The sequence below is a fragment of the Oncorhynchus nerka genome, linkage group LG7 (assembly GCF_034236695.1).
Source record: "Oncorhynchus nerka isolate Pitt River linkage group LG7, Oner_Uvic_2.0, whole genome shotgun sequence".
NCBI classification, from domain to species: domain Eukaryota; kingdom Metazoa; phylum Chordata; class Actinopteri; order Salmoniformes; family Salmonidae; genus Oncorhynchus; species Oncorhynchus nerka.
The window spans coordinates 92,764,875-92,791,251 of NC_088402.1; the positions used below are offsets into that span (position 1 = coordinate 92,764,875).

General features: G+C 37.2%; 1 protein-coding gene across 1 annotated transcript in view; it reads left to right on the forward strand.

The window, feature by feature from the left end:
- The window catches only part of cacna1fb (calcium channel, voltage-dependent, L type, alpha 1F subunit), a 254,254-nt gene that overhangs the window by 18,571 nt on the left and 209,306 nt on the right, over window positions 1-26,377 (forward strand). Inside the window, exon 3 of the mRNA XM_065021108.1 lies at window positions 1,509-1,614. Coding sequence (XP_064877180.1) covers window positions 1,509-1,614 — 106 coding nt within the window. The remainder of the gene's footprint in view (window positions 1-1,508; window positions 1,615-26,377) is intronic.

Genomic DNA, 26,377 nt, shown 5'->3' on the forward strand with positions numbered 1-26,377 from the left:
TAGTATACAGGCAGTATTGTTGTAGTAGTACTGCTATTAGTAGTAGTAGTATTGTTGTTATTGTAGTAGTAATAGCAGTAGTAGTAGTATACAGTCAGTCTTGTTGTAGTAGTACTGCTATTAGTAGTAGTAGTATTATTGTTGTTGTAGTAGTAATAGCAGTAGTAGTAGTATACAGTCAGTATTGATGTAGTAGTACTGCTATTAGTAGTAGTATTATTGTTGTTGTAGTAGTAATAGCAGTAGTAGTAGTATACAGTCATTATTGATGTAGTAGTACTGCTATTAGTAGTAGTAGTATTATTGTTGTTGTAGTAGTAATAGCAGTAGTAGTAGTATACAGTCAGTATTGATGTAGTAGTACTGCTATTAGTAGTAGTATTATTGTTGTTGTATAAATATTGTTCTGGTTGTTGTTTTTGCCAATTAGAAGCTGGTGATGATCAGGTGGCCATGATGGTACGATGGCCAGATTGTTAATTTACACTGGACACAGGGGTTAACATTACTAACCAAATATTACCCAATGATCCACGTTAAAATGACGTGGTGTGCTCAGTGGGATGGCACGTATCGTAGTGGGTTGATATGTGGTCGAAACTGGTGGGATGAGCGATAGGAGGATGGGCTCATTGTAATGGTTAGATACCATGCTATTTATCTCATTCCAGTCATTAATATGAGCCTGTCCTCCTATAGATCCTCCTACCAGCCTCCTCTGGTTGAGCTGTCGATCAGTGAGATTACAACCTATATTCACCCACTCAGAAAAAGGACAACCAAAAGTTGGTTGAATTTCTAATATGTACTATGTTTTCAAACCATTTTAAAAGCACAACCAAAAAAATCCAATGGGGGAAAAAAACAATGTTTTGTTAAGTTGTTACTAAAACCTTGGGACTACAAGGTTATATTTATGCAAAGCATAGTTCTGAGATGTTGAGCGTCAACGTTTTCACGTCCCAGTCCTCTTGACTTCGTCTGCCATAACCCATTAGGTCAACAATGTTGTTTGAACGAGGTTGTATCCAGTGGGGTGTGATCTTTAGTGACCACAGAGAGTCAGGACATCCTTTTCATTTCAATATGGGTTGTTTTTGGTTGTATTTGGTTGTGTTTGGTTGTTTTTGGTTGTTTTTGGTTGTGTTTGGTTGTTTTGGGTTGTGTTTGGTTGTTTTTGGTTGTTTTTGGTTGTGTTTGGTTGTTTTTGGTTGTTTTTGGTTGTTTTGGGTTGTTTTTTGGTTGTGTTTGGTTGTGTTTGGTTGTTTTTGGTTGTGTTTGGTTGTTTTTGGTTGTGTTTGGTTGTTTTTGGTTGTGTTTGGTTATGTTTGGTTGTGTTTGGTTGTGTTTGGTTGTGTTTGGTTGTGTTTGGTTGTGTTTGGTTGTTTTTGGTTGTGTTTGGTTGTGTTTGGTTGTGTTTGGTTGTTTTTGGTTGTGTTTGGTTGTGTTTGGTTGTTTTTGTTGTTTTTGGTTGTTTTTGTTGTTTCCATGACTACTCTCCTCTCTAGACCCTTTGACATCTTCATCCTGATAGCCATCTTTGCTAACTGTATAGCGCTGGGGGTGTCCAAGCCTTTCCCTGAGGAAGACTCCAACTCTACCAACCACGATCTGGTGAGTACAACATTAAGCCTGTTATCTCTATCTCACTGTTCGACCCCCCACGCTTTTCTTATTGCTGTTTGTTGTTTAAACGGAGGAATGTTCGTATGGAGAGGAGCATCAACGGTAAACAGTTCGTTTTTGCAGTAACGTAGAAAACAAAAACCAGCGTTTGTTTTGTTTATTAATATCCCAAACGGTCGTGCCAGTTTACAACGTCAGGGATTCCGGCTCCATATGGGCCACCTAAATTGCATCAATGTTCTGATAGAGAAGACATTGATGTGACTGCCGTACTGTTCCATAATTGATGTCTGTTCCAAACCTGTGATTTAACAGCTAATATTGAGATACATTCATCCCCAACTGCCTATAACGGTCAGACGGATAAGATCTGAAATGATTTGCACAATGATTCGATGAATGAACCGCTGATAGAGTGAATGTGACTGTCTCAGTATTGTAGTGGTTGATGAAGACTGTCTCAGTATTGTAGTGGTTGATAAAGACTGTCTCAGTATTGTAGTGGTTGATAAAGACTGTCTCAGTATTGTATGGTGTAGTGGTTGATAAAGACTGTCTCAGTATTGTAGTGGTTGATAAAGACTGTCTCAGTATTGTATGGTGTAGTGGTTGATAAAGACTGTCTCAGTATTGTAGTGGTTGATAAAGACTGTCTCAGTATTGTAGTGGTTGATAAAGACTGTCTCAGTATTGTATGGTGTAGTGGTTGATAAAGACTGTCTCAGTATTGTGTGGTTGATAAAGACTGTCTCAGTATTGTAGTGGTTGATAAAGACTGTCTCAGTATTGTAGTGGTTGATAAAGACTGTCTCAGTATTGTAGTGGTTGATAAAGACTGTCTCAGTATTGTAGTGGTTGATAAAGACTGTCTCAGTATTGTATGGTGTAGTGGTTGATAAAGACTGTCTCAGTATTGTAGTGGTTGATAAAGACTGTCTCAGTATTGTAGTGGTTGATAAAGACTGTTTCAGTATTGTAGTGGTTGATAAAGACTGTCTCAGTATTGTAGTGGTTGATAAAGACTGTCTCAGTATTGTATGGTGTAGTGGTTGATAAAGACTGTCTCAGTATTGTAGTGGTTGATAAAGACTGTCTCAGTATTGTAGTGGTTGATAAAGACTGTCTCAGTATTGTAGTGGTTGATAAAGACTGTCTCGGTATTGTAGTGGTTGATAAAGACTGTCTCAGTATTGTGTGGTTGATAAAGACTGTCTCAGTATTGTATGGTGTAGTGGTTGATAAAGACTGTCTCAGTATTGTAGTGGTTGATAAAGACTGCCTCAGTATTGTATGGTGTAGTGGTTGATAAAGACTGTCTCAGTATTGTAGTGGTTGATAAAGACTGTCTCAGTATTGTAGTGGTTGATAAAGACTGTCTCAGTATTGTAGTGGTTGATAAAGACTGTCTCAGTATTGTATGGTGTAGTGGTTGATAAAGACTGTCTCAGTATTGTAGTGGTTGATAAAGACTGTCTCAGTATTGTAGTGGTTGATAAAGACTGTCTCAGTATTGTAGTGGTTGATAAAGACTGCCTCAGTATTGTATGGTGTAGTGGTTGATAAAGACTGTCTCAGTATTGTATGGTGTAGTGGTTGATAAAGACTGCCTGAGTATTGTATGGTGTAGTGGTTGATAAAGACTGTCTCAGTATTGTAGTGGTTGATAAAGACTGCCTCAGTATTGTAGTGGTTGATAAAGACTGTCTCAGTATTGTAGTGGTTGATAAAGACTGCCTCAGTATTGTAGTGGTTGATAAAGACTGTCTCAGTATTGTAGTGGTTGATAAAGACTGCTCAGTATTGTATGGTGTAGTGGTTGATAAAGACTGTCTCAGTATTGTAGTGGTTGATAAAGACTGCCTCAGTATTGTAGTGGTTGATAAAGACTGTCTCAGTATTGTAGTGGTTGATAAAGACTGTCTCAGTATTGTATGGTGTAGTGGTTGATAAAGACTGCTCAGTATTGTAGTGGTTGATAAAGACTGTCTCAGTATTGTAGTGGTTGATAAAGACTGTCTCAGTATTGTAGTGGTTGATAAAGACTGTCTCAGTATTGTAGTGGTTGATAAAGACTGTCTCAGTATTGTAGTGGTTGATAAAGACTGTCTCAGTATTGTAGTGGTTGATAAAGACTGTTTCAGTATTGTAGTGGTTGATAAAGACTGTCTCAGTATTGTGTGGTTGATAAAGACTGTCTCAGTATTGTAGTGGTTGATAAAGACTGTCTCAGTATTGTATGGTGTAGTGGTTGATAAAGACTGTCTCAGTATTGTGTGGTTGATAAAGACTGTCTCAGTATTGTAGTGGTTGATAAAGACTGTCTCAGTATTGTAGTGGTTGATAAAGACTGTCTCAGTATTGTAGTGGTTGATAAAGACTGTCTCAGTATTGTAGTGGTTGATAAAGACTGTCTCAGTATTGTATGGTGTAGTGGTTGATAAAGACTGTCTCAGTATTGTAGTGGTTGATAAAGACTGTCTCAGTATTGTAGTGGTTGATAAAGACTGTCTCAGTATTGTAGTGGTTGATAAAGACTGCCTCAGTATTGTATGGTGTAGTGGTTGATAAAGACTGTCTCAGTATTGTATGGTGTAGTGGTTGATAAAGACTGCCTGAGTATTGTATGGTGTAGTGGTTGATAAAGACTGTCTCAGTATTGTAGTGGTTGATAAAGACTGCCTCAGTATTGTAGTGGTTGATAAAGACTGTCTCAGTATTGTAGTGGTTGATAAAGATGACCTCAGTATTGTAGTGGTTGATAAAGACTGTCTCAGTATTGTAGTGGTTGATAAAGACTGTCTCAGTATTGTATGGTGTAGTGGTTGATAAAGACTGTCTCAGTATTGTAGTGGTTGATAAAGACTGCCTCAGTATTGTAGTGGTTGATAAAGACTGTCTCAGTATTGTAGTGGTTGATAAAGACTGTCTCAGTATTGTATGGTGTAGTGGTTGATAAAGACTGCTCAGTATTGTAGTGGTTGATAAAGACTGTCTCAGTATTGTAGTGGTTGATAAAGACTGTCTCAGTATTGTAGTGGTTGATAAAGACTGTCTCAGTATTGTAGTGGTTGATAAAGACTGTCTCAGTATTGTAGTGGTTGATAAAGACTGTCTCAGTATTGTAGTGGTTGATAAAGACTGTCTCAGTATTGATAAAGACTGTCTCAGTATTGTAGTGGTTGATAAAGACTGTCTCAGTATTGTAGTGGTTGATAAAGACTGTCTCAGTATTGTGTGGTTGATAAAGACTGTCTCAGTATTGTAGTGGTTGATAAAGACTGTCTCAGTATTGTAGTGGTTGATAAAGACTGTTTCAGTATTGTAGTGGTTGTACTGTCTCAGTGTAGTGGTTGATAAAGACAGTATGGTGTAGTGGTTGTAAAGACTCAGTATTGTGTGGTTGATAAAGACTGTCTCAGTATTGTAGTGGTTGATAAAGACTGTCTCAGTATTGTAGTGGTTGATAAAGACTGTCTCAGTATTGTAGTGGTTGATAAAGACTGTCTCAGTATTGTAGTGGTTGATAAAGACTGTCTCAGTATTGTATGGTGTAGTGGTTGATAAAGACTGTCTCAGTATTGTAGTGGTTGATAAAGACTGTCTCAGTATTGTAGTGGTTGATAAAGACTGTTTCAGTATTGTAGTGGTTGATAAAGACTGTCTCAGTATTGTAGTGGTTGATAAAGACTGTCTCAGTATTGTAGTGGTTGATAAAGACTGTCTCAGTATTGTAGTGGTTGATAAAGACTGTCTCAGTATTGTAGTGGTTGATAAAGACTGTCTCAGTATTGTAGTGGTTGATAAAGACTGTCTCAGTATTGTAGTGGTTGATAAAGACTGTCTCAGTATTGTAGTGGTTGATAAAGACTGTCTCAGTATTGTATGGTGTAGTGGTTGATGAAGACTGTCTCAGTATTGTAGTGGTTGATAAAGACTGTCTCAGTATTGTAGTGGTTGATAAAGACTGTCTCAGTATTGTATGGTGTAGTGGTTGATAAAGACTGCTCAGTATTGTATGGTGTAGTGGTTGATAAAGACTGTCTCAGTATTGTAGTGGTTGATAAAGACTGTCTCAGTATTGTAGTGGTTGATAAAGACTGTCTCAGTATTGTAGTGGTTGATAAAGACTGTCTCGGTATTGTAGTGGTTGATAAAGACTGTCTCAGTATTGTGTGGTTGATAAAGACTGTCTCAGTATTGTATGGTGTAGTGGTTGATAAAGACTGCTCAGTATTGTAGTGGTTGATAAAGACTGTCTCAGTATTGTAGTGGTTGATAAAGACTGTCTCAGTATTGTAGTGGTTGATAAAGACTGCCTCAGTATTGTATGGTGTAGTGGTTGATAAAGACTGTCTCAGTATTGTATGGTGTAGTGGTTGATAAAGACTGCCTGAGTATTGTATGGTGTAGTGGTTGATAAAGACTGTCTCAGTATTGTAGTGGTTGATAAAGACTGCCTCAGTATTGTAGTGGTTGATAAAGACTGTCTCAGTATTGTAGTGGTTGATAAAGACTGTCTCAGTATTGTAGTGGTTGATAAAGACTGTCTCAGTATTGTATGGTGTAGTGGTTGATAAAGACTGTCTCAGTATTGTGTGGTTGATAAAGACTGTCTCAGTATTGTAGTGGTTGATAAAGACTGTCTCAGTATTGTAGTGGTTGATAAAGACTGTCTCAGTATTGTAGTGGTTGATAAAGACTGTCTCAGTATTGTATGGTGTAGTGGTTGATAAAGACTGTCTCAGTATTGTAGTGGTTGATAAAGACTGCTCAGTATTGTATGGTGTAGTGGTTGATAAAGACTGTCTCAGTATTGTATGGTGTAGTGGTTGATAAAGACTGCCTCAGTATTGTATGGTGTAGTGGTTGATAAAGACTGTCTCAGTATTGTAGTGGTTGATAAAGACTGCTCAGTATTGTAGTGGTTGATAAAGACTGCTCAGTATTGTAGTGGTTGATAAAGACTGTCTCAGTATTGTAGTGGTTGATAAAGACTGTCTCAGTATTGTAGTGGTTGATAAAGACTGTCTCAGTATTGTAGTGGTTGATAAAGACTGTCTCAGTATTGTAGTGGTTGATAAAGACTGTTTCAGTATTGTAGTGGTTGATAAAGACTGTCTCAGTATTGTAGTATTGTGTGGTTGATAAAGACTGTCTCAGTATTGTAGTGGTTGATAAAGACTGTCTCAGTATTGTAGTGGTTGATAAAGACTGTCTCAGTATTGTATGGTGTAGTGGTTGATAAAGACTGTCTCAGTATTGTAGTGGTTGATAAAGACTGTCTCAGTATTGTAGTGGTTGATAAAGACTGTCTCAGTATTGTAGTGGTTGATAAAGACTGTCTCAGTATTGTAGTGGTTGATAAAGACTGTCTCAGTATTGTAGTGGTTGATAAAGACTGTCTCAGTATTGTAGTGGTTGATAAAGACTGTCTCAGTATTGTAGTGGTTGATAAAGACTGTCTCAGTATTGTAGTGGTTGATAAAGACTGTTTCAGTATTGTAGTGGTTGATAAAGACTGTCTCAGTATTGTAGTGGTTGATAAAGACTGTGTCAGTATTGTATGGTGTGGTGGTTGATAAAGACTGTCTCAGTATTGTAGTGGTTGATAAAGACTGTCTCAGTATTGTAGTGGTTGATAAAGACTGTCTCAGTATTGTATGGTGTAGTGGTTGATAAAGACTGTCTCAGTATTGTAGTGGTTGATAAAGACTGTCTCAGTATTGTAGTGGTTGATAAAGACTGTCTCAGTATTGTAGTGGTTGATAAAGACTGTCTCAGTATTGTAGTGGTTGATAAAGACTGTCTCAGTATTGTAGTGGTTGATAAAGACTGTCTCAGTATTGTAGTGGTTGATAAAGACTGTCTCAGTATTGTAGTGGTTGATAAAGACTGTCTCAGTATTGTAGTGGTTGATAAAGACTGCCTCAGTATTGTATGGTGTAGTGGTTGATAAAGACTGCCTCAGTATTGTAGTGGTTGATAAAGACTGTCTCAGTATTGTAGTGGTTGATAAAGACTGCCTCAGTATTGTAGTGGTTGATAAAGACTGTCTCAGTATTGTATGGTGTGGTGGTTGATAAAGACTGTCTCAGTATTGTAGTGGTTGATAAAGACTGTCTTCAGTATTGTAGTGGTTGATAAAGACTGTCTCAGTATTGTAGTGGTTGATAAAGACTGTCTCAGTATTGTAGTGGTTGATAAAGACTGTCTCAGTATTGTAGTGGTTGATAAAGACTGTCTCAGTATTGTATGGTGTAGTGGTTGATAAAGACTGTCTCAGTATTGTAGTGGTTGATAAAGACTGTCTCAGTATTGTAGTGGTTGATAAAGACTGTCTCAGTATTGTAGTGGTTGATAAAGACTGTCTCAGTATTGTAGTGGTTGATAAAGACTGTCTCAGTATTGTAGTGGTTGATAAAGACTGTCTCAGTATTGTAGTGGTTGATAAAGACTGTCTCAGTATTGTAGTGGTTGATAAAGACTGTCTCAGTATTGTAGTGGTTGATAAAGACTGTCTCAGTATTGTAGTGGTTGATAAAGACTGTCTCAGTATTGTAGTGGTTGATAAAGACTGCCTCAGTATTGTATGGTGTAGTGGTTGATAAAGACTGCCTCAGTATTGTAGTGGTTGATAAAGACTGTCTCAGTATTGTAGTGGTTGATAAAGACTGCCTCAGTATTGTAGTGGTTGATAAAGACTGTCTCAGTATTGTATGGTGTGGTGGTTGATAAAGACTGTCTCAGTATTGTAGTGGTTGATAAAGACTGTCTCAGTATTGTAGTGGTTGATAAAGACTGTCTCAGTATTGTAGTGGTTGATAAAGACTGTCTCAGTATTGTAGTGGTTGATAAAGACTGTCTCAGTATTGTAGTGGTTGATGAAGACTGTCTCAGTATTGTATGGTGTAGTGGTTGATAAAGACTGTCTCAGTATTGTAGTGGTTGATAAAGACTGTCTCAGTATTGTAGTGGTTGATAAAGACTGTCTCAGTATTGTAGTGGTTGATAAAGACTGTCTCAGTATTGTAGTGGTTGATAAAGACTGTCTCAGTATTGTATGGTTGATAAAGACTGTCTCAGTATTGTAGTGGTTGATAAAGACTGTCTCAGTATTGTATGGTGTAGTGGTTGATAAAGACTGTCTCAGTATTGTGTGGTTGATAAAGACTGTCTCAGTATTGTAGTGGTTGATAAAGACTGTCTCAGTATTGTAGTGGTTGATAAAGACTGTCTCAGTATTGTAGTGGTTGATAAAGACTGTCTCAGTATTGTAGTGGTTGATAAAGACTGTCTCAGTATTGTATGGTGTAGTGGTTGATAAAGACTGTCTCAGTATTGTAGTGGTTGATAAAGACTGTCTCAGTATTGTAGTGGTTGATAAAGACTGTTTCAGTATTGTAGTGGTTGATAAAGACTGTCTCAGTATTGTAGTGGTTGATAAAGACTGTCTCAGTATTGTAGTGGTTGATAAAGACTGTCTCAGTATTGTAGTGGTTGATAAAGACTGTCTCAGTATTGTAGTGGTTGATAAAGACTGTCTCAGTATTGTAGTGGTTGATAAAGACTGTCTCAGTATTGTAGTGGTTGATAAAGACTGTCTCAGTATTGTAGTGGTTGATAAAGACTGTCTCAGTATTGTATGGTGTAGTGGTTGATGAAGACTGTCTCAGTATTGTAGTGGTTGATAAAGACTGTCTCAGTATTGTAGTGGTTGATAAAGACTGTCTCAGTATTGTATGGTGTAGTGGTTGATAAAGACTGCTCAGTATTGTATGGTGTAGTGGTTGATAAAGACTGTCTCAGTATTGTAGTGGTTGATAAAGACTGTCTCATATTGTAGTGGTTGATAAAGACTGTCTCAGTATTGTAGTGGTTGATAAAGACTGTCTCGGTATTGTAGTGGTTGATAAAGACTGTCTCAGTATTGTGTGGTTGATAAAGACTGTCTCAGTATTGTATGGTGTAGTGGTTGATAAAGACTGCTCAGTATTGTAGTGGTTGATAAAGACTGTCTCAGTATTGTAGTGGTTGATAAAGACTGTCTCAGTATTGTAGTGGTTGATAAAGACTGCCTCAGTATTGTATGATGTAGTGGTTGATAAAGACTGTCTCAGTATTGTATGGTGTAGTGGTTGATAAAGACTGCCTGAGTATTGTATGGTGTAGTGGTTGATAAAGACTGTCTCAGTATTGTAGTGGTTGATAAAGACTGCCTCAGTATTGTAGTGGTTGATAAAGACTGTCTCAGTATTGTAGTGGTTGATAAAGACTGTCTCAGTATTGTAGTGGTTGATAAAGACTGTCTCAGTATTGTATGGTGTAGTGGTTGATAAAGACTGTCTCAGTATTGTGTGGTTGATAAAGACTGTCTCAGTATTGTAGTGGTTGATAAAGACTGTCTCAGTATTGTAGTGGTTGATAAAGACTGTCTCAGTATTGTAGTGGTTGATAAAGACTGTCTCAGTATTGTATGGTGTAGTGGTTGATAAAGACTGTCTCAGTATTGTAGTGGTTGATAAAGACTGCTCAGTATTGTATGGTGTAGTGGTTGATAAAGACTGTCAGTATTGTATGGTGTAGTGGTTGATAAAGACTGCCTCAGTATTGTATGGTGTAGTGGTTGATAAAGACTGTCTCAGTATTGTAGTGGTTGATAAAGACTGCTCAGTATTGTAGTGGTTGATAAAGACTGCTCAGTATTGTAGTGGTTGATAAAGACTGTCTCAGTATTGTAGTGGTTGATAAAGACTGTCTCAGTATTGTAGTGGTTGATAAAGACTGTCTCAGTATTGTAGTGGTTGATAAAGACTGTCTCAGTATTGTAGTGGTTGATAAAGACTGTTTCAGTATTGTAGTGGTTGATAAAGACTGTCTCAGTATTGTGTGGTTGATAAAGACTGTCTCAGTATTGTAGTGGTTGATAAAGACTGTCTCAGTATTGTAGTGGTTGATAAAGACTGTCTCAGTATTGTATGGTGTAGTGGTTGATAAAGACTGTCTCAGTATTGTAGTGGTTGATAAAGACTGTCTCAGTATTGTAGTGGTTGATAAAGACTGTCTCAGTATTGTAGTGGTTGATAAAGACTGTCTCAGTATTGTAGTGGTTGATAAAGACTGTCTCAGTATTGTAGTGGTTGATAAAGACTGTCTCAGTATTGTAGTGGTTGATAAAGACTGTCTCAGTATTGTAGTGGTTGATAAAGACTGTCTCAGTATTGTAGTGGTTGATAAAGACTGTTTCAGTATTGTAGTGGTTGATAAAGACTGTCTCAGTATTGTAGTGGTTGATAAAGACTGTGTCAGTATTGTATGGTGTGGTGGTTGATAAAGACTGTCTCAGTATTGTAGTGGTTGATAAAGACTGTCTCAGTATTGTAGTGGTTGATAAAGACTGTCTCAGTATTGTATGGTGTAGTGGTTGATAAAGACTGTCTCAGTATTGTAGTGGTTGATAAAGACTGTCTCAGTATTGTAGTGGTTGATAAAGACTGTCTCAGTATTGTAGTGGTTGATAAAGACTGTCTCAGTATTGTAGTGGTTGATAAAGACTGTCTCAGTATTGTAGTGGTTGATAAAGACTGTCTCAGTATTGTAGTGGTTGATAAAGACTGTCTCAGTATTGTAGTGGTTGATAAAGACTGTCTCAGTATTGTAGTGGTTGATAAAGACTGCCTCAGTATTGTATGGTGTAGTGGTTGATAAAGACTGCCTCAGTATTGTAGTGGTTGATAAAGACTGTCTCAGTATTGTAGTGGTTGATAAAGACTGCCTCAGTATTGTAGTGGTTGATAAAGACTGTCTCAGTATTGTATGGTGTGGTGGTTGATAAAGACTGTCTCAGTATTGTAGTGGTTGATAAAGACTGTCTCAGTATTGTAGTGGTTGATAAAGACTGTCTCAGTATTGTAGTGGTTGATAAAGACTGTCTCAGTATTGTAGTGGTTGATAAAGACTGTCTCAGTATTGTAGTGGTTGATGAAGACTGTCTCAGTATTGTATGGTGTAGTGGTTGATAAAGACTGTCTCAGTATTGTAGTGGTTGATAAAGACTGTCTCAGTATTGTAGTGGTTGATAAAGACTGTCTCAGTATTGTAGTGGTTGATAAAGACTGTCTCAGTATTGTAGTGGTTGATAAAGACTGTCTCAGTATTGTAGTGGTTGATAAAGACTGTCTCAGTATTGTAGTGGTTGATAAAGACTGTCTCAGTATTGTAGTGGTTGATAAAGACTGTCTCAGTATTGTAGTGGTTGATAAAGACTGTCTCAGTATTGTAGTGGTTGATAAAGACTGTCTCAGTATTGTAGTGGTTGATAAAGACTGCCTCAGTATTGTATGGTGTAGTGGTTGATAAAGACTGCCTCAGTATTGTAGTGGTTGATAAAGACTGTCTCAGTATTGTAGTGGTTGATAAAGACTGCCTCAGTATTGTAGTGGTTGATAAAGACTGTCTCAGTATTGTATGGTGTGGTGGTTGATAAAGACTGTCTCAGTATTGTAGTGGTTGATAAAGACTGTCTCAGTATTGTAGTGGTTGATAAAGACTGTCTCAGTATTGTAGTGGTTGATAAAGACTGTCTCAGTATTGTAGTGGTTGATAAAGACTGTCTCAGTATTGTAGTGGTTGATGAAGACTGTCTCAGTATTGTATGGTGTAGTGGTTGATAAAGACTGTCTCAGTATTGTAGTGGTTGATAAAGACTGTCTCAGTATTGTAGTGGTTGATAAAGACTGTCTCAGTATTGTAGTGGTTGATAAAGACTGTCTCAGTATTGTAGTGGTTGATAAAGACTGTCTCAGTATTGTATGGTGTAGTGGTTGATAAAGACTGTCTCAGTATTGTAGTGGTTGATAAAGACTGTTTCAGTATTGTAGTGGTTGATAAAGACTGTCTCAGTATTGTAGTGGTTGATAAAGACTGCCTCAGTATTGTATAGTGTAGTGGTTGATAAAGACTGCCTCAGTATTGTAGTGGTTGATAAAGACTGTCTCAGTATTGTAGTGGTTGATAAAGACTGCCTCAGTATTGTAGTGGTTGATAAAGACTGTCTCAGTATTGTAGTGGTTGATAAAGACTGTCTCAGTATTGTAGTTGTTGATAAAGACTGTCTCAGTATTGTAGTGGTTGATAAAGACTGTCTCAGTATTGTAGTGGTTGATAAAGACTGTCTCAGTATTGTATGGTGTAGTGGTTGATAAAGACTGTCTCAGTATTGTAGTGGTTGATAAAGACTGTCTCAGTATTGTAGTGGTTGATAAAGACTGTTTCAGTATTGTAGTGGTTGATAAAGACTGTCTCAGTATTGTAGTGGTTGATAAAGACTGTCTCAGTATTGTAGTGGTTGATAAAGACTGCTCAGTATTGTATGGTGTAGTGGTTGATAAAGACTGTCTCAGTATTGTAGTGGTTGATAAAGACTGTCTCAGTATTGTAGTGGTTGATAAAGACTGTCTCAGTATTGTAGTGGTTGATAAAGACTGTCTCGGTATTGTAGTGGTTGATAAAGACTGTCTCAGTATTGTGTGGTTGATAAAGACTGTCTCAGTATTGTATGGTGTAGTGGTTGATAAAGACTGTCTCAGTATTGTAGTGGTTGATAAAGACTGCCTCAGTATTGTATGGTGTAGTGGTTGATAAAGACTGTCTCAGTATTGTATGGTGTAGTGGTTGATAAAGACTGCCTGAGTATTGTATGGTGTAGTGGTTGATAAAGACTGTCTCAGTATTGTAGTGGTTGATAAAGACTGTCTCAGTATTGTAGTGGTTGATAAAGACTGTCTCAGTATTGTAGTGGTTGATAAAGACTGTCTCAGTATTGTATGGTGTAGTGGTTGATAAAGACTGTCTCAGTATTGTATGGTGTAGTGGTTGATAAAGACTGTCTCAGTATTGTAGTGGTTGATAAAGACTGCCTCAGTATTGTAGTGGTTGATAAAGACTGTCTCAGTATTGTAGTGGTTGATAAAGACTGTCTCAGTATTGTATGGTGTAGTGGTTGATAAAGACTGTCTCAGTATTGTAGTGGTTGATAAAGACTGTCTCATTATTGTAGTGGTTGATAAAGACTGTCTCAGTATTGTATGGTGTAGTGGTTGATAAAGACTGTCTCAGTATTGTAGTGGTTGATAAAGACTGTCTCAGTATTGTAGTGGTTGATAAAGACTGTCTCAGTATTGTATGGTGTAGTGGTTGATAAAGACTGTCTCAGTATTGTAGTGGTTGATAAAGACTGTCTCAGTATTGTAGTGGTTGATAAAGACTGTCTCAGTATTGTATGGTGTAGTGGTTGATAAAGACTGTCTCAGTATTGTAGTGGTTGATAAAGACTGTCTCAGTATTGTAGTGGTTGATAAAGACTGTCTCAGTATTGTATGGTGTAGTGGTTGATAAAGACTGTCTCAGTATTGTAGTGGTTGATAAAGACTGTCTCAGTATTGTAGTGGTTGATAAAGACTGTCTCAGTATTGTATGGTGTAGTGGTTGATAAAGACTGTCTCAGTATTGTAGTGGTTGATAAAGACTGTCTCAGTATTGTAGTGGTTGATAAAGACTGTCTCAGTATTGTAGTGGTTGATAAAGACTGTCTCAGTATTGTAGTGGTTGATAAAGACTGTCTCAGTATTGTAGTGGTTGATAAAGACTGTCTCAGTATTGTAGTGGTTGATAAAGACTGTCTCAGTATTGTAGTGGTTGATAAAGACTGTCTCAGTATTGTAGTGGTTGATAAAGACTGTCTCAGTATTGTATGGTGTAGTGGTTGATAAAGACTGTCTCAGTATTGTAGTGGTTGATAAAGACTGTCTCAGTATTGTAGTGGTTGATAAAGACTGTCTCAGTATTGTAGTGGTTGATAAAGACTGTCTCAGTATTGTATGGTGTCAGTGGTTGATAAAGACTGTCTCAGTATTGTATGGTGTAGTAGTGGTTGATAAAGACTGTCTCAGTATTGTAGTGGTTGATAAAGACTGTCTCAGTATTGTAGTGGTTGATAAAGACTGTCTCAGTATTGTAAAGACTGTCTCAGTATTGTAGTGGTTGATAAAGACTGTCTCAGTATTGTAGTGGTTGATAAAGACTGTCTCAGTATTGTATGGTGTAGTGGTTGATAAAGACTGTCTCAGTATTGTAGTGGTTGATAAAGACTGTCTCAGTATTGTAGTGGTTGATAAAGACTGTCTCAGTATTGTAGTGGTTGATAAAGACTGTTTCAGTATTGTAGTGGTTGATAAAGACTGTCTCAGTATTGTAGTGGTTGATAAAGACTGTCTCAGTATTGTATGGTGTGGTGGTTGATAAAGACTGTCTCAGTATTGTAGTGGTTGATAAAGACTGTCTCAGTATTGTAGTGGTTGATAAAGACTGTCTCAGTATTGTATGGTGTAGTGGTTGATAAAGACTGTCTCAGTATTGTAGTGGTTGATAAAGACTGTCTCAGTATTGTAGTGGTTGATAAAGACTGTCTCAGTATTGTAGTGGTTGATAAAGACTGTCTCAGTATTGTAGTGGTTGATAAAGACTGTCTCAGTATTGTAGTGGTTGATAAAGACTGTCTCAGTATTGTAGTGGTTGATAAAGACTGCCTCAGTATTGTATGGTGTAGTGGTTGATAAAGACTGTCTCAGTATTGTAGTGGTTGATAAAGACTGTCTCAGTATTGTAGTGGTTGATAAAGACTGTCTCAGTATTGTAGTGGTTGATAAAGACTGTCTCAGTATTGTATGGTGTAGTGGTTGATAAAGACTGTCTCAGTATTGTAGTGGTTGATAAAGACTGTCTCAGTATTGTAGTGGTTGATAAAGACTGTCTCAGTATTGTAGTGGTTGATAAAGACTGTCTCAGTATTGTAGTGGTTGATAAAGACTGTCTCAGTATTGTAGTGGTTGATAAAGACTGTCTCAGTATTGTATGGTGTAGTGGTTGATAAAGACTGTCTCAGTATTGTAGTGGTTGATAAAGACTGTCTCAGTATTGTAGTGGTTGATAAAGACTGTCTCAGTATTGTAGTGGTTGATAAAGACTGTCTCAGTATTGTAGTGGTGTAGTGGTTGATAAAGACTGTCTCAGTATTGTAGTGGTTGATAAAGACTGTCTCAGTATTGTAGTGGTTGATAAAGACTGTCTCAGTATTGTAGTGGTTGATAAAGACTGTCTCAGTATTGTATTGTAGTGGTTGATAAAGACTGTCTCAGTATTGTAGTGGTTGATAAAGACTGCCTCAGTATTGTATGGTGTAGTGGTTGATAAAGACTGCCTCAGTATTGTAGTGGTTGATAAAGACTGTCTCAGTATTGTAGTGGTTGATAAAGACTGCCTCAGTATTGTAGTGGTTGATAAAGACTGTCTCAGTATTGTATGGTGTGTAGTGGTTGATAAAGACTGTCTCAGTATTGTAGTGGTTGATAAAGACTGTCTCAGTATTGTAGTGGTTGATAAAGACTGTCTCAGTATTGTAGTGGTTGATAAAGACTGTCTCAGTATTGTAGTGGTTGATAAAGACTGTCTCAGTATTGTAGTGGTTGATAAAGACTGTCTCAGTATTGTATGGTGTAGTGGTTGATAAAGACTGTCTCAGTATTGTAGTGGTTGATAAAGACTGTCTCAGTATTGTAGTGGTTGATAAAGACTGTCTCAGTATTGTAGTGGTTGATAAAGACTGTCTCAGTATTGTAGTGGTTGATAAAGACTGTCTCAGTATTGTATGGTGTAGTGGTTGATAAAGACTGTCTCAGTATTGTAGTGGTTGATAAAGACTGTCTCAGTATTGTAGTGGTTGATAAAGACTGTCTCAGTATTGTAGTGGTTGATAAAGACTGTCTCAGTATTGTATGGTGTAGTGGTTGATAAAGACTGTCTCAGTATTGTAGTGGTTGATAAAGACTGTCTCAGTATTGTAGTGGTTGATAAAGACTGTCTCAGTATTGTAGTGGTTGATAAAGACTGTCTCAGTATTGTAGTGGTTGATAAAGACTGTCTCAGTATTGTAGTGGTTGATAAAGACTGTCTCAGTATTGTAGTGGTTGATAAAGACTGTCTCAGTATTGTAGTGGTTGATAAAGACTGTCTCAGTATTGTATGGTGTAGTGGTTGATAAAGACTGTCTCAGTATTGTAGTGGTTGATAAAGACTGTTTCAGTATTGTAGTGGTTGATAAAGACTGTCTCAGTATTGTAGTGGTTGATAAAGACTGTCTCAGTATTGTAGTGGTTGATAAAGACTGCTCAGTATTGTATGGTGTAGTGGTTGATAAAGACTGTCTCAGTATTGTAGTGGTTGATAAAGACTGTCTCAGTATTGTAGTGGTTGATAAAGACTGTCTCAGTATTGTAGTGGTTGATAAAGACTGTCTCAGTATTGTATTGTAGTGGTTGATAAAGACTGTCTCAGTATTGTAGTGGTTGATAAAGACTGTCTCATTGTATTGTAGTGGTTGATAAAGACTGTCTCATTGTATTGTAGTGGTTGATAAAGACTGTCTCAGTATTGTAGTATTGATAAAGACTGCCTCAGTATTGTAGTGGTTGATAAAGACTGTCTCAGTATTGTAGTGGTTGATAAAGACTGTCTCAGTATTGTATTGTAGTGGTTGATAAAGACTGTCTCAGTATTGTAGTGGTTGATAAAGACTGTCTCAGTATTGTATGGTGTAGTGGTTGATAAAGACTGTCTCAGTATTGTATGGTGTAGTGGTTGATAAAGACTGTCTCAGTATTGTATTGTAGTGGTTGATAAAGACTGTCTCAGTATTGTAGTGGTTGATAAAGACTGTCTCAGTATTGTAGTGGTTGATAAAGACTGTCTCAGTATTGTATGGTGTAGTGGTTGATAAAGACTGTCTCAGTATTGTAGTGGTTGATAAAGACTGTCTCAGTATTGTAGTGGTTGATAAAGACTGTCTCAGTATTGTAGTGGTTGATAAAGACTGTCTCAGTATTGTATGGTGTAGTGGTTGATAAAGACTGTCTCAGTATTGTAGTGGTTGATAAAGACTGTCTCAGTATTGTAGTGGTTGATAAAGTACTGTCTCAGTATTGTAGTGGTTGATAAAGACTGTCTCAGTATTGTAGTGGTTGATAAAGACTGTCTCAGTATTGTATGGTGTAGTGGTTGATAAAGACTGTCTCAGTATTGTAGTGGTTGATAAAGACTGTCTCAGTATTGTAGTGGTTGATAAAGACTGTTTCAGTATTGTAGTGGTTGATAAAGACTGCCTCAGTATTGTATGGTGTAGTGGTTGATAAAGACTGCCTCAGTATTGTAGTGGTTGATAAAGACTGTCTCAGTATTGTAGTGGTTGATAAAGACTGCCTCAGTATTGTAGTGGTTGATAAAGACTGTCTCAGTATTGTATGGTGTGGTGGTTGATAAAGACTGTCTCAGTATTGTAGTGGTTGATAAAGACTGTCTCAGTATTGTAGTGGTTGATAAAGACTGTCTCAGTATTGTAGTGGTTGATAAAGACTGTCTCAGTATTGTAGTGGTTGATAAAGACTGTCTCAGTATTGTAGTGGTTGATAAAGACTGTCTCAGTATTGTATTGTAGTGGTTGATAAAGACTGTCTCAGTATTGTAGTGGTTGATAAAGACTGTCTCAGTATTGTAGTGGTTGATAAAGACTGTCTCAGTATTGTAGTGGTTGATAAAGACTGTCTCAGTATTGTAGTGGTTGATAAAGACTGTCTCAGTATTGTATGGTGTAGTGTCTCAGTATTGTACCGTTTCAGTATTGTTGATAAAGACTGTCTCAGTATTGTAGTGGTTGATAAAGACTGTTTCAGTATTGTAGTGGTTGATAAAGACTGTCTCAGTATTGTAGTGGTTGATAAAGACTGCCTCAGTATTGTATGGTGTAGTGGTTGATAAAGACTGCCTCAGTATTGTAGTGGTTGATAAAGACTGTCTCAGTATTGTAGTGGTTGATAAAGACTGATAAAGACTGTCTCAGTATTGTAGTGGTTGATAAAGACTGTCTCAGTATTGTAGTGGTTGATAAAGACTGTCTCAGTATTGTAGTGGTTGATAAAGACTGTCTCAGTATTGTAGTGGTTGATAAAGACTGTCTCAGTATTGTATGGTGTAGTGGTTGATAAAGACTGTCTCAGTATTGTAGTGGTTGATAAAGACTGTCTCAGTATTGTAGTGGTTGATAAAGACTGTTTCAGTATTGTAGTGGTTGATAAAGACTGTCTCAGTATTGTAGTGGTTGATAAAGACTGTCTCAGTATTGTAGTGGTTGATAAAGACTGTCTCAGTATTGTATGGTGTAGTGGTTGATAAAGACTGTCTCAGTATTGTAGTGGTTGATAAAGACTGTCTCAGTATTGTAGTGGTTGATAAAGACTGTCTCAGTATTGTAGTGGTTGATAAAGACTGTCTCAGTATTGTAGTGGTTGATAAAGACTGTCTCAGTATTGTAGTGGTTGATAAAGACTGTCTCAGTATTGTATGGTGTAGTGGTTGATAAAGACTGTCTCAGTATTGTATGGTGTAGTGGTTGATAAAGACTGCCTGAGTATTTTATGGTGTAGTGGTTGATAAAGACTGTCTCAGTATTGTAGTGGTTGATAAAGACTGCCTCAGTATTGTAGTGGTTGATAAAGACTGTCTCAGTATTGTAGTGGTTGATAAAGACTGTCTCAGTATTGTATGGTGTAGTGGTTGATAAAGACTGTCTCAGTATTGTATGGTGTGGTTGTAAAGATGGTGTAGTGGTTGATAAAGACTGTCTCAGTATTGTAGTGGTTGATAAAGACTGTCTCAGTATTGTAGTGGTTGATAAAGACTGTCTCAGTATTGTAGTGGTTGATAAAGACTGTCTCAGTATTGTATGGTGTAGTGGTTGATAAAGACTGTCTCAGTATTGTAGTGGTTGATAAAGACTGTCTCAGTATTGTAGTGGTTGATAAAGACTGTCTCAGTATTGTAGTGGTTGATAAAGACTGTCTCAGTATTGTATGGTGTAGTGGTTGATAAAGACTGTCTCAGTATTGTAGTGGTTGATAAAGACTGTCTCAGTATTGTAGTGGTTGATAAAGACTGTCTCAGTATTGTATGGTGTAGTGGTTGATAAAGACTGTCTCAGTATTGTAGTGGTTGATAAAGACTGTCTCAGTATTGTATGATAAAGTGTCTCAGTATTGGTTGATAAAGACTGTCTCAGTATTGTAGTGGTTGATAAAGACTGTCTCAGTATTGTAGTGGTTGATAAAGACTGTTTCAGTATTGTAGTGGTTGATAAAGACTGTCTCAGTATTGTAGTGGTTGATAAAGACTGTCTCAGTATTGTAGTGGTTGATAAAGACTGCTCAGTATTGTATGGTGTAGTGGTTGATAAAGACTGTCTCAGTATTGTAGTGGTTGATAAAGACTGTCTCAGTATTGTAGTGGTTGATAAAGACTGTCTCAGTATTGTAGTGGTTGATAAAGACTGTCTCGGTATTGTAGTGGTTGATAAAGACTGTCTCAGTATTGTGTGGTTGATAAAGACTGTCTCAGTATTGTATGGTGTAGTGGTTGATAAAGACTGTCTCAGTATTGTATGGTGTAGTGGTTGATAAAGACTGCCTGAGTATTGTATGGTGTAGTGGTTGATAAAGACTGTCTCAGTATTGTAGTGGTTGATAAAGACTGCCTCAGTATTGTAGTGGTTGATAAAGACTGTCTCAGTATTGTAGTGGTTGATAAAGACTGTCTCAGTATTGTATGGTGTAGTGGTTGATAAAGACTGCTCAGTATTGTATGGTGTAGTGGTTGATAAAGACTGTCTCAGTATTGTAGTGGTTGATAAAGACTGCCTCAGTATTGTAGTGGTTGATAAAGACTGTCTCAGTATTGTAGTGGTTGATAAAGACTGTCTCAGTATTGTATGGTGTAGTGGTTGATAAAGACTGTCTCAGTATTGTAGTGGTTGATAAAGACTGTCTCAGTATTGTAGTGGTTGATAAAGACTGTCTCAGTATTGTAGTGGTTGATAAAGACTGTCTCAGTATTGTATGGTGTAGTGGTTGATAAAGACTGTCTCAGTATTGTAGTGGTTGATAAAGACTGTCTCAGTATTGTAGTGGTTGATAAAGACTGTCTCAGTATTGTATGGTGTAGTGGTTGATAAAGACTGTCTCAGTATTGTAGTGGTTGATAAAGACTGTCTCAGTATTGTATGGTGTAGTGGTTGATAAAGACTGTCTCAGTATTGTAGTGGTTGATAAAGACTGTCTCAGTATTGTAGTGGTTGATAAAGACTGTCTCAGTATTGTAGTGGTTGATAAAGACTGTCTCAGTATTGTAGTGGTTGATAAAGACTGTCTAGTATTGTAGTGGACTGTCTCAGTATTGTAGTGGTTGATAAAGACTGTCTCAGTATTGTAGTGGTTGATAAAGACTGTCTCAGTATTGTATGGTGTAGTGGTTGATAAAGACTGTCTCAGTATTGTAGTGGTTGATAAAGACTGTCTCAGTATTGTAGTGGTTGATAAAGACTGTCTCAGTATTGTATGGTGTAGTGGTTGATAAAGACTGTCTCATTGTATTGTAGTGGTTGATAAAGACTGTCTCAGTATTGTAGTGGTTGATAAAGACTGTCTCAGTATTGTAGTGGTTGATAAAGACTGTCTCAGTATTGTAGTGGTTGATAAAGACTGTCTCAGTATTGTAGTGGTTGATAAAGACTGTCTCAGTATTGTAGTGGTTGATAAAGACTGTCTCAGTATTGTAGTGGTTGATAAAGACTGTCTCAGTATTGTAGTGGTTGATAAAGACTGTCTCAGTATTGTATGGTGTAGTGGTTGATAAAGACTGTCTCAGTATTGTAGTGGTTGATAAAGACTGTCTCAGTATTGTAGTGGTTGATAAAGACTGTCTCAGTATTGTAGTGGTTGATAAAGACTGTCTCAGTATTGTAGTGGTTGATAAAGACTGTCTCAGTATTGTATGGTGTAGTGGTTGATAAAGACTGTCTCAGTATTGTAGTGGTTGATAAAGACTGTCTCAGTATTGTAGTGGTTGATAAAGACTGTCTCAGTATTGTAGTGGTTGATAAAGACTGTCTCAGTATTGTAGTGGTTGATAAAGACTGTCTCAGTATTGTAGTGGTTGATAAAGACTGTCTCAGTATTGTAGTGGTTGATAAAGACTGTCTCAGTATTGTAGTGGTTGATAAAGACTGTCTCAGTATTGTAGTGGTTGATAAAGACTGTCTCAGTATTGTATAAAGGTGTATTGGTGGTTGATAAAGACTGTCTCAGTATTGTAGTGGTTGATAAAGACTGTCTCAGTATTGTAGTGGTTGATAAAGACTGTCTCAGTATTGTATGGTGTAGTGGTTGATATAAAGACTGTCTCAGTATTGTAGTGGTTGATAAAGACTGTCTCAGTATTGTAGTGGTTGATAAAGACTGTCAGTATTCAGTATTGTAGTGGTTGATAAAGACTGTCTCAGTATTGTAGTGGTTGATAAAGACTGCCTCAGTATTGTATGGTGTAGTGGTTGATAAAGACTGTCTCAGTATTGTAGTGGTTGATAAAGACTGTCTCAGTATTGTAGTGGTTGATAAAGACTGTCTCAGTATTGTATGGTGTAGTGGTTGATAAAGACTGTCTCAGTATTGTAGTGGTTGATAAAGACTGTCTCAGTATTGTAGTGGTTGATAAAGACTGTCTCAGTATTGTATGGTGTAGTGGTTGATAAAGACTGTCTCAGTATTGTAGTGGTTGATAAAGACTGTCTCAGTATTGTAGTGGTTGATAAAGACTGTCTCAGTATTGTAGTGGTTGATAAAGACTGTCTCAGTATTGTATGGTGTAGTGGTTGATAAAGACTGTCTCAGTATTGTAGTGGTTGATAAAGACTGTCTCAGTATTGTAGTGGTTGATAAAGACTGTCTCAGTATTGTATGGTGTAGTATTGGTTGATAAAGACTGTCTCAGTATTGTAGTGGTGTAGTGGTTGATAAAGACTGTCTCAGTATTGTAGTGGTTGATAAAGACTGTCTCATTGTAGTGGTTGTAAAGTGGTGTAGTGGTTGATAAAGACTGTCTCAGTATTGTAGTGGTTGATAAAGACTGTCTCAGTATTGTAGTGGTTGATAAAGACTGTCTCAGTATTGTATGGTGTAGTGGTTGATAAAGACTGTCTCAGTATTGTAGTGGTTGATAAAGACTGTCTCAGTATTGTAGTGGTTGATAAAGACTGTCTCAGTATTGTAGTGGTTGATAAAGACTGTCTCAGTATTGTAGTGGTTGATAAAGACTGTCTCAGTATTGTAGTGGTTGATAAAGACTGTCTCAGTATTGTAGTGGTTGATAAAGACTGTTTCAGTATTGTAGTGGTTGATAAAGACTGTCTCAGTATTGTAGTGGTTGATAAAGACTGTCTCATGGTGTATTGTATGGTATTGGTGGTTGATAAAGACTGTCTCAGTATTGTAGTGGTTGATAAAGACTGTCTCAGTATTGTATGGTGTAGTGGTTGATAAAGACTGTCTCAGTATTGTAGTGGTTGATAAAGACTGTCTCAGTATTGTAGTGGTTGATAAAGACTGTCTCAGTATTGTAGTGGTTGATAAAGACTGTCTCAGTATTGTAGTGGTTGATAAAGACTGCCTCAGTATTGTATGGTGTAGTGGTTGATAAAGATTGTAGTGGTTTTCTCAGTATTGTAGTGGTTGATAAAGACTGTCTCAGTATTGTAGTGGTTGATAAAGACTGTCTCAGTATTGTATGGTGTAGTGGTTGATAAAGACTTTCTCAGTATTGTAGTGGTTGATAAAGACTGTCTCAGTATTGTAGTGGTTGATAAAGACTGTCTCAGTATTGTATGGTGTAGTGGTTGATAAAGACTGTCTCAGTATTGTAGTGGTTGATAAAGACTGTCTCAGTATTGTAGTGGTTGATAAAGACTGTCTCAGTATTGTAGTGGTTGATAAAGACTGTCTCAGTATTGTATGGTGTAGTGGTTGATAAAGACTGTCTCAGTATTGTAGTGGTTGATAAAGACTGTCTCAGTATTGTAGTGGTTGATAAAGACTGTCTCAGTATTGTATGGTGTAGTGGTTGATAAAGACTGTCTCAGTATTGTAGTGGTGTAGTGGTTGATAAAGACTGTCTCAGTATTGTAGTGGTTGATAAAGACTGTCTCAGTATTGTAGTGGTGTAGTGGTTGATAAAGACTGTCTCAGTATTGTAGTGGTTGATAAAGACTGTCTCAGTATTGTAGTGGTTGATAAAGACTGTCTCAGTATTGTATGGTGTAGTGGTTGATAAAGACTGTCTCAGTATTGTAGTGGTTGATAAAGACTGTCTCAGTATTGTAGTGGTTGATAAAGACTGTCTCAGTATTGTAGTGGTTGATAAAGACTGTCTCAGTATTGTAGTGGTTGATAAAGACTGTCTCAGTATTGTAGTGGTTGATAAAGACTGTCTCAGTATTGTAGTGGTTGATAAAGACTGTTTCAGTATTGTAGTGGTTGATAAAGACTGTCTCAGTATTGTAGTGGTTGATAAAGACTGTCTCAGTATTGTATGGTGTGGTGGTTGATAAAGACTGTCTCAGTATTGTAGTGGTTGATAAAGACTGTCTCAGTATTGTATGGTGTAGTGGTTGATAAAGACTGTCTCAGTATTGTAGTGGTTGATAAAGACTGTCTCAGTATTGTAGTGGTTGATAAAGACTGTCTCAGTATTGTAGTGGTTGATAAAGACTGTCTCAGTATTGTAGTGGTTGATAAAGACTGTCTCAGTATTGTAGTGGTTGATAAAGACTGTCTCAGTATTGTAGTGGTTGATAAAGACTGTTTCAGTATTGTAGTGGTTGATAAAGACTGTCTCAGTATTGTAGTGGTTGATAAAGACTGTCTCAGTATTGTATTGTATGGTGTGGTGGTTGATAAAGACTGTCTCAGTATTGTAGTGGTTGATAAAGACTGTCTCAGTATTGTAGTGGTTGATAAAGACTGTCTCAGTATTGTATGGTGTAGTGGTTGATAAAGACTGTCTCAGTATTGTAGTGGTTGATAAAGACTGTCTCAGTATTGTAGTGGTTGATAAAGACTGTCTCAGTATTGTAGTGGTTGATAAAGACTGTCTCAGTATTGTAGTGGTTGATAAAGACTGTCTCAGTATTGTAGTGGTTGATAAAGACTGTCTCAGTATTGTATGGTGTAGTGGTTGATAAAGACTTTCTCAGTATTGTAGTGGTTGATAAAGACTGTCTCAGTATTGTAGTGGTTGATAAAGACTGTCTCAGTATTGTATGGTGTAGTGGTTGATAAAGACTGTCTCAGTATTGTAGTGGTTGATAAAGACTGTCTCAGTATTGTAGTGGTTGATAAAGACTGTCTCAGTATTGTAGTGGTTGATAAAGACTGTCTCAGTATTGTAAAGTGGTGTAGTGGTATGATAAAGACTGTCTCAGTATTGTAGTGGTTGATAAAGACTGTCTCAGTATTGTAGTGGTTGATAAAGACTGTCTCATTGTATTGTATGGTGTAGTGGTTGATAAAGACTGTCTCAGTATTGTAGTGGTTGATAAAGACTGTCTCAGTATTGTAGTGGTTGATAAAGACTGTCTCAGTATTGTAGTGGTTGATAAAGACTGTCTCAGTATTGTAGTGGTTGATAAAGACTGTCTCAGTATTGTAGTGGTTGATAAAGACTGTCTCAGTATTGTAGTGGTTGATAAAGTGGTAGTGGTTGATAAAGACTGTTTCAGTATTGTAGTGGTTGATAAAGACTGTCTCAGTATTGTAGTGGTTGATAAAGACTGTCTCAGTATTGTATGGTGTAGTGGTTGATAAAGACTGTCTCAGTATTGTAGTGGTTGATAAAGACTGTCTCAGTATTGTATGGTGTAGTGGTTGATAAAGACTGTCTCAGTATTGTAGTGGTTGATAAAGACTGTCTCAGTATTGTAGTGGTTGATAAAGACTGTCTCAGTATTGTAGTGGTTGATAAAGACTGTCTCAGTATTGTAGTGGTTGATAAAGACTGTCTCAGTATTGTAGTGGTTGATAAAGACTGTCTCAGTATTGTAGTGGTTGATAAAGACTGTTTCAGTATTGTAGTGGTTGATAAAGACTGTCTCAGTATTGTAGTGGTTGATAAAGACTGTCTCAGTATTGTATGGTGTGGTGGTTGATAAAGACTGTCTCAGTATTGTAGTGGTTGATAAAGACTGTCTCAGTATTGTAGTGGTTGATAAAGACTGTCTCAGTATTGTATGGTGTAGTGGTTGATAAAGACTGTCTCAGTATTGTAGTGGTTGATAAAGACTGTCTCAGTATTGTAGTGGTTGATAAAGACTGTCTCAGTATTGTAGTGGTTGATAAAGACTGTCTCAGTATTGTAGTGGTTGATAAAGACTGCCTCAGTATTGTATGGTGTAGTGGTTGATAAAGACTTTCTCAGTATTGTAGTGGTTGATAAAGACTGTCTCAGTATTGTAGTGGTTGATAAAGACTGTCTCAGTATTGTATGGTGTAGTGGTTGATAAAGACTGTCTCAGTATTGTAGTGGTTGATAAAGACTGTCTCAGTATTGTAGTGGTTGATAAAGACTGTCTCAGTATTGTAGTGGTTGATAAAGACTGTCTCAGTATTGTATGGTGTAGTGGTTGATAAAGACTGTCTCAGTATTGTAGTGGTTGATAAAGACTGTCTCAGTATTGTAGTGGTTGATAAAGACTGTCTCAGTATTGTATGGTGTAGTGGTTGATAAAGACTGTCTCAGTATTGTAGTGGTGTAGTGGTTGATAAAGACT